General features: G+C 44.9%; 1 protein-coding gene across 10 annotated transcripts in view; it reads right to left on the bottom strand.

Moving 5' to 3' along the window:
• Positions 1-584: 584 nt before the first annotated feature.
• The window catches only part of trak1a (trafficking protein, kinesin binding 1a), a 36,457-nt gene continuing 23,856 nt past the window's right edge, over positions 585-13,185 (bottom strand). For 7 of the 10 annotated variants that reach the window (XM_078095329.1, XM_040165887.2, XM_078095327.1 and 4 more), the window contains 13 exons: positions 12,409-12,525; positions 12,090-12,190; positions 11,856-11,964; positions 11,325-11,403; positions 11,061-11,191; positions 10,836-10,910; positions 10,442-10,579; positions 10,277-10,353; positions 9,886-10,125; positions 9,298-9,626; positions 6,891-7,343; positions 5,236-5,338; positions 585-3,864 (listed from right to left, as the gene is read on the bottom strand). In XM_078095329.1, coding sequence (XP_077951455.1) covers positions 2,835-3,864; positions 5,236-5,338; positions 6,891-7,343; positions 9,298-9,626; positions 9,886-10,125; positions 10,277-10,353; positions 10,442-10,579; positions 10,836-10,910; positions 11,061-11,191; positions 11,325-11,403; positions 11,856-11,964; positions 12,090-12,190; positions 12,409-12,525 — 2,982 coding nt within the window. In that variant the 3' untranslated portion in view covers positions 585-2,834. Of the gene's footprint in view, positions 3,865-4,164; positions 4,985-5,235; positions 5,339-6,890; positions 7,344-9,297; positions 9,627-9,885; positions 10,126-10,276; positions 10,354-10,441; positions 10,580-10,835; positions 10,911-11,060; positions 11,192-11,324; positions 11,404-11,855; positions 11,965-12,089; positions 12,191-12,408; positions 12,526-13,185 lie in introns of those variants that run through there. The other 3 variants (XM_078095333.1, XM_078095332.1, XM_078095331.1) reach the window with 2 other exon arrangements.

The following is a 13,185-nucleotide window of genomic DNA, read 5'->3' as shown; positions in this document are numbered from 1 at the left end:
AGCGGCCTTTTAAGCGAACATTTTTCTCTTTGACAGGTGTCTCTGCTCATCACTATGTAAAGGAGGGCACTACGACGGGCATGTCGAAGTGGAGGATTTTGTCAGTAACTCCGGCGCACTGCACGTTCAAGTTGAGCATGCGAGGGGCCGGGACCCATTGCAGGGGTCTGGAGGCAGATACACATTTTTTTCACCTTGTTGTTCAGTCGTATTTTGACTCCCCATCAGGGTTGACAACTTGTTCTCAGACTTCTACATTACGTTACGTTTCAGGTAATTTAGCTGATGCTTTAATCCAACAACTTCCATCGCATTTTTAACCCATGGTTTTTACATTTTGCCCGGGGAGCAATTAGGGGTCAGGTGTCTTGCTCAGGGACACTTCGACATGGGACATGGAGCAGCCGGGGCTCGTACCACCAACCTTGTGGTTCCCGGCGCAGCCTCTCTACCCCTGCGCCACGTCGACCTCTACATCTTTGAGCCAGAAATATGAGATCAGCTAAACATCAATATTGTGTTAAGTTGACTCCTTACATGACTTCATTATTTAATGCTGAATGAGGCAAACAAGACATTCGTAATGTATTTATATTTATATTTATTGACGGTGCAATCTGTTCTGTAGAATAGAACACTTCAGTCCCTGAACAGAAAAGTTTCCTTCCCTCTTTAATGAAAATAAACAACGTAATTCCCTGTATTTGTGTTCTACTGTTACAGTATTTCTTTAAAAAAACTTTAGCATGACTATTTGTGTTGCACACATTTACAACGTAATAATAGTTCCCCCTCAGAATCAACAAACTGAAAATAAAACGACATACTGTACACACACATATGGCCTACAGCAGGATTACTGTTTGTAATAACTTACATTCAAATGACACACACAAACACACACCACAACTTCTCACTTCAGTCTTAGCACTTGGTATAATTTTAAGCACTATAAAATAGTTTCTTATCCAAATGTTCAACTGCAGCATGAATGTATTTAGGAAATGTTCCTGTGTGGCCACAAGCGCCGGAGAAATGTTTATCATTTAACCATAAACACCTGTTCAATGAAATATGATTCAAAATGTCAGTGCGAATATTAATTAAAAAAAAAATACAACCTGCAAAGGTCCTTCACTTAAACATCTGCGATGGACCTTTAATAATGAACTGGTTTAACCCGTTAATCATTAAGAACTTCAGATCACAGCCATTCATCCGTTCATTCACTGTCAGTCGACCAGCTGGCACCCGACTACAAACCGACTCTTACGTGATCAGCATCAGGGTGCAAGGGATTTACCTTAATACGTCATATTTATAATATGGTTAGTGATGCTTTCTTTTCAAATATAACCTAGTAAGATTTACAGAGGGCGTACAAGTGTCTGTGTGGACACTGGAAAGGGGTCAGTGATGCCAAAAACCTTTCCTTCAGCCACACACTGGGATAAAAGCTCAGTCTCCTGCTCTTAAAACCAACATTTGGATATTTCAAGTTACTCCTTTTTACATTCAGAAACAAACACATTTCATAGCGATTAATATTGATAATCACCCACAAGCTTGTTTGAATTTTACAAAATAAATGTGATGCGGTCGGCATGTATGCAATGCATTTGATCCGGCTTCACACAGGCAATATGGAGAAAAGGCGAATCTGTCAAAACAAGTCTGGTGCTTTCTGCCGGTCGGGCTCTCGTCGTCTGTGGTCAGTGTCATAACTGGTGTGTGGGTGTCGCTGGACCTGTTCTCCGTCCCCCCTTAGAAGCTACATGTCCCTGTGGATGAGAAGCGGAGGGAATGCTCCACGCAAACTCGCGAGGAGACAAAAACAAAGGAGCCACACCTCAGCAGGTTCCAATGCAAATATATTAATCTACAGTTATTCTCGTGTACTCCCTCTACTGCATTAAAATGATAGAGTAATCAAATAATACAAATGCAAACCCATACTCCAATGAGATACAGTATGTTGGCTGGTAGTAGGCACATAGGAACAGTGAGTCACAGTGAGATCGCACATTAAAGTCCCAATCTGGATTCCTTCGGAAAATACATATTACATACATGAAATAGAAAATAACCCCTGGGGCCGTTGCCACTGAACGTGACAAGAAAATCCTCCAGCTCCAGTGCAACGAAGAATACTTAAAAATACCACAGTGGCCCAAATATAAGGTGACAATTTAGCACTTTAACAAGTCAGAAAGGTAATCGTATTTGAATGTGTTGCAACATTTAAATTAAAATACATTACAGTAATAAAAAAACAGCGATATGACCCTTACATGAAGGCTCCTGCCCTTTTCAGGACTAGCAGACATCTATAACTCTATTGTGTTTATGATGGCCTACTTTAGAAGAAATTATTTTTGTGTTGCAGTTCATCTGAGGAAAAGTCACCTTATGTAATTTGTTCCAGCACAGTATGTTTTTGTTTTTTTAAAGTGCATGTTTCAGAGAAGGAAACCGAGGCGTTGTCGTGGGAAAGCTCTGCGGTGTTTCCACCAGATTGGGCCTTTAATATTAAACTATGTATGACACAGTACATTGCATATGAAATATACAACAACAATGGGCACAGAGGGCAACATACTCCATCATCATTAGTTTGGTCTGACTGCACAGGAGCATAAACCAGTGCAACCTTATCAGCCACCACTGGAGTCTGGACTATGAGCGATGCATTTTGGTTTGGTTGAGTCCTGTTCTGTGGATAACTGAAAGACGTCTGTAGAGTCACTGGGGTCTTTGTTTTGTCACGTCCGCACAAGTGTAATGCCCTACGTGTTTTGGTGTGTTTTAATTCAAGCTAATATGCATAACTCCCATTATGTCCCCATTTCATCATCATCATCATCATCGCTGTGTTGGTCATTGCTTGTTAAACACCACAGCCCGTCTCTGGGCCTGCTGCGTCTCTGTTCTACCAAATGGGCCGTTTCCAGTTCATGTCTCGTCTGTGGTGGGTGCGAGGCCGGCGTGTGACTTGTGCGCACTGTTTGTTGTGTCTGTGGGGTTTGTGATGCATGTGGTATGACCATCTCTGTGCTTGGGGGGCCTCCCGGGTCTTTCATAGCCATACTGGCCCCAACCATGGCAGGATAGCTTCGATTCCTCCTGAGCCCCGGGAGCCCCCCACCCAGTGCGCTGTTCCCCAGTGCGGAAGTCCCAAAGGGGGCTATGAGAGTGCTCCCGGGCGCCCCGGGACCAGCGCGAGAGGAGAGGGTGCGGAAGCGTTTCAGTTTGTCCACAAGTCGCAGGTTGAGCTTCTCCGTTTGGCCGTCGTCATCCGTCTGCTCCCTCTCCGCCTCCCCGAGCACTTCCCTCAGAATCGTCCGAGCCGGCTTAGAGGCGAGGAAGGTGTCGTAGAACGGCGGGTCGTCAGCGGAAGGGCTGAACTGAAAGAGCAGGTGGTCGGTGGTGAAGGCGGCGGCGGCTTTGGAGCGAGGCGAGTCCGGGGGCGTGGGGGCCCGCAGGAGGAGGGTGTCCGGGCGCTTCACCAGCCGCCTGTGTTCGGTCTCCTCCGGGACGCCGGCGCTCCTCCGAACTTGCGCTCCTCCCGCGGGCGTCGAAGCTCCGCTCGCATCCAACCCTCGGTCCCAGCTGCGAGGGTCATACACCGAGGCAGAAATCCCGTTCTCCAGCAGGAGGCGCACCAGGCCTAATGAGGTGCTGGTGGTCTTGGTGGAGTCCCTGAGGTTGGTGGAGGACTCCGCTAGTGAGAGGGAGAGGGAGAGGCGGCGCGGGGTGCAGCAGGGGGTGTAGGAAGGTGTAGGCGAGCCAGAGAAGGGAACAGGGGAGCAGGTGGGCGTAGGGGGGCCGAAGCAAGCGCTGCTCTGGCAAGAGGCTAGAGCGGAGCTGGAGGAGGAGGAGGGGGAGGCGGAGGGAGGGCGTGTAGCGGAGAGGGAGGAAGTAGTGGACAGAGAGGGAGCATGAGGAACAGTATGGATGATGGGACAGAAATGAGCAGACATGAGTTATCAAGTCACTTTCACTCAGCTTTAAGGGACAATTAAGCGTCTATATTAGGAAACGCCCGTGAACATATCCATGCAGGAACTGAGCCTTTCTCCTATTTAGACCATTTAGGCCTCATCTAAGTCAGCGTAAAACCACTCATTCATTGTTTGAAATGTTATTCGTCAGAGGGTCGGGCTGTTAGTGACTAACACATTTATTTAAAAATGACAATACCCTCCAGGTGCCTCAAGGAATACAGACACAGTTACACCATTTAACAGAGTTTATCACACAGAGAGTCAATTATAAGAGCAAAACACTTGACAGGTCACGTGACCTCTATCTGCTTCATGGGAGCAGAATGGTCGTACACATGGAGGATATCATGATCATCTTGAATCGAAGAAGACCTTTGGTCTCTGATGCCAATCATCTTCCTCCATTGAGTGCTGGGAACAGTTTTTTGTTGCTGCCGTCTGTCTCCGGGGCTTAGCGGAGTCTCCTGGTTCCTGACCCACAGTGGGCGCACCAGCAATGGCTTGTCGTAGCTGCTGCCTCCCTGACATTGGATTGCTGGGGCTGCTTTGAATTCAGACAGGGCATCAAATATCCAACCACGTGTACGACCTCTTGTTATCAACTGACCATGTGACCAGAACAAAGTTACATAACACCATGCTTGACGTTGTCCAATCCAATCGCACGTTTTTCACAACGGCAAGAATGAGCATCCATGCTTAGATCTGGACCGAGTTAAGATTTGATCAGATGATTGGAGTCGCAGCACTGCATCAGAAGCTCAATGGTTAGTTGGGGACACGTTTAAAGTGATGTGACTATTTGGGGATTTGGGAGAAATCGCTTGTGTTATTGTGGTTTACACACAGTCTTTAGCAATGCACTCCCATGCATTGCCTCACCCATGTACAGGCCCAGTGGAGACACTCAATGGGCGTGCTCTAATCCGGCCATGACAACCACATGATACAACTCCACTTCATCTTCCTCATCACATGACCTGCCAGGGCCAATCAGACGGCAGGGATACAGAGAGTATGAAGTCAGCCAGTAGCCCTGGCCGAGAAGCAGTTTATTCACAGAGAACAGTGGGGATTCTGTTCGGGTAACACTGTACTTCATCAGCTGTTACGACGGTAAGCCGTCATTCCTTTCCTACGTAAGGCTTCCAATGTTTACATTAAATAAATACCAGAATTGTACGATAAAGTGATCAGTAATAAAAGGTACTCTGATATTGATGATGTTTACCTTGGGGACACAGAGGTCAGCTGATCAGAAGGGTGGAGAATCCTGCAGGTGGTGTAGGTGTATGTAGAGCTGGTGTTAGACATACTCTTGCCTGGGAAATGGACTAAAGGAGAGGAGAAGAGAACAGAGGCAAAGGCTGTTAGTCCTGTGACAAGAGGCACCAGGCAACACTGCAAAAAATACTGCACACAAAGTGGAGAAAAGAATAGATCATTATTACAGAATGAGCACCAAGAAAAAGCACCAGCATTGATCAGCTGCCTGATTTCTAAGTGAAGCAATGATGGGGTGTGCACTGTGGGCAACGAGAATGAGGCATTTTAACATTTCTTATATTTTGTTGCTCTCAATGACTGCTCCATTCACGGCCGGTTCATACTGTTCATACAAGCAGTTTGAATCTAACAGACTTCGGCTTTGGAAGATGTCGACTTGAATTTACAAACTCCTACTGCTTGAAGTAATGTCAGACTTCATATGGTCTGACTGTTGTTCCCAAACAAGAAACTTTACATTTAGCCTTATGTTTTCTATTATATTTGCATTTAACAAGTATTGAAAATGTCTTTTGAGTGGCATGAGGTGCTGCATAATGGGTATTTCTATAATTATAAGGACCCCTTTAGGGCCAATTGACTATAGGATTATAAATGCATATGCCATTTTGCCAATATCTTTTGTAATGGTTTTGACAATTACTATCAAAATGAGATTATCCGTAATGCATCCCCTCTAAACTAATTTTGGTAGTGAGGATTTTGAGGGAAGAATATGTAGAAAAAGATATTACATTCTCAGCACTACTCCCCGTGTTCATGTTCTTGGCGTCTTGAGTAAAACACTGTAGTAATGTTATGGAACAGACTAAAACTGAAAAGGGCCTTAAAATTATAATGTCAGTTACAATATTAATGCAGCCATTAAATGGTTCTTGTATTTTGTCCCGTGTTCTTGACTTCAGTATGCAGGAAACGAATGTTCTCACTTTAACACCGTTTACATCTGCAATCCATAAATAAAATCCTATCACGTGTAGATGAAGGTGACCGTACAAGTCAGGTCAACTCCAATATTAACCAGCCACGGTTGTCAAGTGTTCATGTGACTCGGACAGCTGCATGAATAACACCTGATATTCACGTTCGTGGCCGCGCCGCGGACCCATGCTCTGCTATTTCTGTGTGCATGCGGTTGTGTGGTAAACTGGATTGAACTGGAAGGAGTGAATTACTGTGACTGCCGGAACGGTAGACTTGTTGAAGAGGATAGCTGAGGTGAAGGATTGGATTGGAAGTGTGATCGGGTTAGGGTTGGGTTAAGTGTGGCACCGAAAGAAAGCGGGAAATGAGAAGGAAGACTCTTCACATGTAAGTTGAAGTGAATAAATCAACAAAAAAAACATGTACTTTGTTGTGATGGGGTTCGATGGCTGCGCACGCACAAGGCCTGCCGGGAGGGATGGGTGGATGTGCAGGTGTGTGCACATGAGCGTGATCGGGCAGGAAGGGACGTCACTTTGGGGTTGTGAGATGTCCTGCAAATGCTTTCAAGTCCCCTCCCCATCAACCCCTCCCTCTCTCCCCCCTTTATCCCAATGCTCCGGGGTGAGGGTAGGTGGATGCAGTGCAATGACCCTCAGCTAAGTGCTCCCTCACCAGGCATACGGTCCTGGAGCTCCTTGAGGTCCACGTGCCCGTTCATCTCAGAAGACGAGGGGAGAGGAGAAGAAGGAGAGAGGCAAGAGAAGGAAAGCGGTAGCTTTTCAACATGTCCATCCTTTGCAAGAATCCCTTCTCTGGCTGTGCACATGTTCCCTTGCATTGTTTCTAGTCGGCTATTGTCGTCCACGTCTCTGTTCTTGTTGCAGCACACAGGAGAAGAGGTAGAGCGGGGCCGATCCACAGGAGCCGAGCTCTCTCCTGACAAGCCAGTGAATGAGTCGCAGGAGACTTCGTCCTCCTCCGGTTGGTCCAGGTGCCAGTGATCTTCTTGTTCCTGCTCGAGGTCTAAAGTGCGAAAGCCCTTTGTGACCACACCGGGCCGGTGATCCAGCAGAGCCCCCATGTGGGGCTGAGCCAACAGCTGCCACGCATGGAGAGTGGCAGAGCCTAGAGAAAAGGGTCAGAGAAAAACTCATGTCATCTCAAATCTGTCTTCAGATGTTCTTATACATCTTATATCTCACTGTAAATGGTATCTAAAAGTTGTTGTGTTGGTATACAATTGGTCCGTTCACAAGTCACCTGACTGCTTTTTTAAGGGAGATTGTGCTAAATTTAAGGAGGAGACACCGCTGCTGTACTCCATCACAGGCCTACTCCACAGAACGATACTTACATAGTGATAAGTCTGTAAAAAGTACTCTAGTATTAAGTAGACAAATCTGTTCATTCATACGTTTGTATGTGTAAAAAATGATCAAATATATTATAAGCAACTACTTGTATATAACACAAGTCACTCCATCCATGTCACACATGCACGTACTCACACAGACCAGCAAACCCACATAAGTGCTTACTTTCATGCAGTAAATAGGGTCTGTACGGCATTTACAATGACCTTGTTGACCAGCAGTAAAGTTCCAGTCCAATGAATGGTTGTTTTCTCGTTATACCCGAAGGTATTTTGAGAGATGTCAGTATATAAACTAATACTACTAACACAAACAGGATGAGAGAAAAGGAAAGGTAAAAAAAATAGTAGGATTTATTAAGGGAATCATCAATAAAGAAAACAGACTGATTGAACAGAAAGAAGGGAAAAAGATGTGACAAAACACAAATGAGGAAAATAAAAGAGGAAGTAGAGAGGTGTGAAAGAGATGGATAGCACATGAAATAGTATCGCAGTAATCTGTGGATTGGTTGCTCTACTTTAAAGGCTCCTACGATGAGAATCCTGTCAGAACAATTCATGTCTTGTTCTTTTGACTTTAAAGGATACATGTTATAATGATGATGATATTCTAAAAAGGTACTTTGTCATAATCATAGGTAACAATAAATAAAATAAATAAATAAAAGATTCTGGATCATTTTCTAATATCTTAACCAACCATCATTAGACCTGGAATGAACCACACACACTGAGACTGAGCAGCGAGTGCAGTGACTCGGTTTGAACACTAGGTGGGGCCACACACCGTAACAGCATTCTGCAGCATCTCTTAGCTAGTCATTCGCAAACTAAATAACAGTAAATATCTGACAAATATACAGTTAAACTCTACAAATTCCACAAACAATACAGTACTTATATAATTAATCATTGGATAGTTAAATATCTCTGATCAAAAATAAGGTAAATGTAAACTGACATTTAAAAGTACCACACAGTTAATCAGTCACTGCAAAACAAACAACATAACCGTGTAGAAAGCACACCTTGTGTGGCGTGTTTGGGATAACTGTAAAACTGGGGTAATTGCTCTCAAATTGTCCTGACATTGCAGGAGATTATCCAATATCTATATCCTTTTGTGCTATCTTAATTTCTCAAATGCAAGAAAATATATAAGTCCACTTTGAAAACTACAACTATTTGTAAATTGTTAAGCTATTGGCTTTTAGACAAACTGGCTAATATTCTATACTTCAAACCAGCAGCGTGGCCGTGTGTGCCTGAAGTAAAAAGAGTGCTGGGGATTTAAACTGCCTTCCTGTTGCTCCACCACCCCCAGCAGGCATGGGACTAAAGCCAGCGGAGCTCTGATGTGGGGCTGCGAGCTCTGCTGGCCGCTCAGCTCCAACAAGCTGAAGCTCCTCTGCAGGGTCTCAGGATCCTGGGAGGCACTCAGAAAGAGTTTGGACTGACTGTGGTGATGAAGAATTCGATATTGATTCTGCTGCTGGTTGTGAAGGGCTTTGCTCTGCGATTGGGTCTGGCTCATCGGGGCCTGACTTGTGTTTAGAAATTCACCATTTGCGTTTTGTGCCACGCTATGGTTCTGATTCTGTTGAGAGGTCTTAGAATGTTCACTGGGCAAGTCGCTCTGACTTTGACTCCCTTTTTCATTGTGTGCAGAAAGTGAGGACTTGCGTCTCTGAGCGGAATAATCACCTTCTAGCGGCTTTACAATTTGCAGCTTATCCGGCAGGTAGGATCTGGCCGACATGGAGTACCCCGACCAGGCGCTTCCGAGGGAGGGATGCGAACACAGCGACAGCAGGCTCTCTGTCGGTGTCCCGGGACCCCCACTACTCCCCTCCTCGCCCCTCTGTTCCTCTTTGGCCAAATAAGCCAGCTTTCTCTCCCTCTCATCCTCGAAGAAGCGCTTCTCTGAGAGGTAGTTGTCGCGGCGGAGGGACAGCCGTCGCAGGGCTGCCTCCAGGTCCCTGCTGCCGGGGGTCCCCGGGGTACCAGGGGGCCGCTTGTTGGAGTCCTCTGACCTGGAGAGGGCGCATAGTTGTAATTGATTGGTTTCAGTCTCTCTCTCTCTCAGTTGCTCTTCGTTGTTCAAGATAACAATAAAAAAGGAGCTAATGACTGAAAGTTGAAGAGTTACCAGGCACCAAACACACTAACATCAGGGTTACCAACAAACACAAAACTACAAAAGGTGAGTGGTATCCCCTTAGCCATTGGTGATTAAACAGTGCAGAATGGCAAAGAAGGAACCGAACATCTTAAAAATCCGTCAGTCCATACCAATCGTCCCGACCCTCCAGGATACTGCTAGTCCTGTTGTCCAGGATGATCCCACTTCCTGCGTCACTACCATATATGGAGTTGGAGCGCGGCGTGCCCACCCTGCTGCAGAGCCCTGAGGTGAGGCATGACGTCTGATTGGAGCCCGGGATGTTGAGGGGGGACGGGGCCAGCGATGAACGCTGCTGGCGCATCAGGTTCAGGTTCTTTACTGTCTGAAACACTCGCTTGGGTTGCAGCCTGAAGAAATACGAACAAATATATATGGAGATTTATTGAATGGATAGTCTTCATATAATAAACACCGTCTATTACAGCATGAAGTTAATCATTGAAAACCCGTTGTCCTTGTTTTCATTATAGGGTGGGCCAAGCTCACAACTGTGTGTACCTCTGCTCTTCTACGTCCGGATCATCCATCTGAAGTTCCTTCCTCATGGTGCCCTCTATTTCTGCGGCCAGAGAGTCCTGGAGAAGCAGGTAAAAGGATTTTTTAGCAACCGTGATCGGGTAAATGTTCTGTTACTGACAGGCTGGTGAGTGGAAGTGAGCTCACCATTGGGAACAGACCCAGAGAATGGAAACGCCTCGGTGTGCTGAGTGGTAGAGTTTTATTCCTCAGGTTCTTCAGCTCCTCCTGAGCCTCATGAAGCATCTCCATGCACTCTGCATACTTATCTTGTAACTCTTGCAACTGGAGGAAGGGAAAAGACAGATTGAGAGTGATAATATAGTAGGAAATGTAAAAATAAATTCAGAATTGAAAGAAATCACTTGAAAGAAAAGGTTTTGACCAGCTTTGTCCAGAAAACCTTCTAGTTTGCACATTGGACCACACAACATCGCTGAAATTGTTATATGATGGCCTCAAATGGGTTTTTAATGGCCGCACCATATCACCATTTAATGATTTTTAGTGTGGCTAGTCAACGAGTCGTGGATTGCCTTACTTCAGCAGTGAGTTGTCGCTGGGCGTCTTTGGCTGCACCCAAGTGCTGAGTCAGCTCCTCGTTTTCCACAGCATACTGCAAACAGCAAAGACAAAATAGGATATGAAAAACACTGTTTAGTCTAGTTGCACACGGGCATTGTTGAGACAAAATCAAAATAACCAACATATTCATCAGAGCTGGTATTTTATATTATTAGTATAAGATTTGCCGGGGGTTTTCTACCATCTTGGCTTTCTTCTGCAGGTCTACTATCTGGGAGAGGAGGTGTGTGATCTCCTCCTGCTGTCTGGAGGCGTCCTCGGTCTTTCTGGCGAGCTCTTCAGCCAAAGAGGACATCTGCACGTTGGCATCACCTGGAAACATAAAAAGTGACTACCTGCAAAAAACTACCCATCTCTCTATTGCCCTACTGCCTTGTGAGGCACACACACAGTGGTTGAGAAAATGCAACATTAAGAACAATATATCAGTCAGTCAAATACTCACGTAGTTCTTTAACACAGTCATTGACAAGTTGCAGCTCCTTCTCCTCATATGAGATTGTTTCTGTCTCCAAATGACTGGCCTGATAAAAAAAACAATACTCATCAATACCGTAGTCATTATTAAATCTCCCCAATTAATAACTTTCCATAGAGATATCCAGAAAAGCATGCTTCAACTATATTGTAATTGAAATAATAAAATCAGATATCAACTCAGATGATGTTGTTGACATCAATATTGATTAATGTGCACTGTCCCACGTAAATAAAATTATTATCACTAATAGCAATCTGATGATTTATTTCATTAAGAAGGAACCATGTACAGTTAAAACATCAATGTCACCGTTCAATGAACTGTACCAGATTATAGCTTTAGCTTGTTTGCATCTGTGGTCCCTGCATCATTACATGGGATTTCATCATTACTGTACTCAATATAAAGATTTTAAAAGGCAGAGATGTGGTTTCTTTAAAAAAATGTAATACTGTACGCGTTTGCAGGAGCTTATTTGTAAATGTGTGCGTGTACCTCAGATCGCAATGATTTGTTTTCTTCCTCCAGATCTTTGAGTTTCTTCTGCAAGGAGTCCAGGGGGAAAGAAATTGGAGTTGACACATTGTTCTCACTGGGACGCACGCTGCGAACGCACACGAGAGGGAAACGTGTGAATCAGCTGGTCAGCCCATCATCCTGTCATTATGCTATAAAAATCGTGTGGAATGCTATTTAACAGAGAGAAGCGGTGAATGAAAGGAGACTCACGGTGTGGAGGTGATCGACTCCCCCTCACTTTCCTCAGCAGCGCTGGTATAGAACTGCAACAGCTCATCTTTCATGGACAAGTCGTGACGCAACTGAGACACCTATATGTGGAAACAATGAAGGCAGCATGGAGACATAAGTATGTTAAAGTAAAAGAAGAGAAGCTGGTCCTCCAAACCCAAGGAGGACATTACATGTTGTGCAAGTCATAGATGATCCATGACTTGCACAACAAGTAGTTGAAGACATTTCCCCAAAACAGTCACATCTGATACAGAACCACACACACACACACACACACACACACACACACACACACCTCCTCTCGTATGTGCTCTACTTGCTCCTCCAGCAGCTCGTTCTTCTCACTGAGAGCTTTGTTTTTCTTCAGCAGTGACTGTCCGATGCGAGCTGCTAACTCCAAGTCGCGCTCTTTCTGCAACAAGAACGGGGGGGTTTTTTGTGTTCACAGCGCATTCGATAACATAACAGGTATTAAACAAATCATTTTTCTTTTCAGGATATTTTACGCCCATTTAATTTCTTGCCATGAGCTGGATAAGAGGACGGACTCTTATCTTTGGAGCTGTGCAGGGCAGTTTCCCCTTCCCCAGTATTTACGCTAAGCTAACTAGCTGCTGGCCCTCATAACATATTCCGACTTTACATTATGCAAGAGTATCTTTTCTTTTGCCGTAAGAAAGCAATTATGTGGGATTTCTAAAATGCTGAACCATTCCTTTGAAATTACTGCATTGTAAATATGTTATCTGGGAGTAATGTGGAATGTGTAAAACGTACACAATAACGCCTCAAGAAGTTTGTAAAGGGTGTAATGAAAGAGAGAAACAATGTCCACACATTACTAAAGGACAAGGACGTGTGTGTTTGAACAAGAACACTTAATACTTCAACCTCCTATTACTCACAGCAGCCCAAATCTCTCACAAGGGCAAAGCCACAGCATCACCCGAGCACTCCCACAACTCAACTACTGTAATTAAGAGCTCATTATCAATCCGCACAAATGATTGACAGGCGCTCCAGTTTTTCTGCACGTCTTGGCGCAATCAATCAGTCCGGCTGTCAAGTCATG

The sequence above is a fragment of the Gasterosteus aculeatus genome, chromosome 20 (assembly GCF_964276395.1).
Source record: "Gasterosteus aculeatus chromosome 20, fGasAcu3.hap1.1, whole genome shotgun sequence".
NCBI classification, from domain to species: Eukaryota; Metazoa; Chordata; class Actinopteri; order Perciformes; family Gasterosteidae; genus Gasterosteus; species Gasterosteus aculeatus.
Note: the sequence above shows the minus strand (reverse complement) of the source record. Positions and strands in the feature narration are given on the sequence as shown.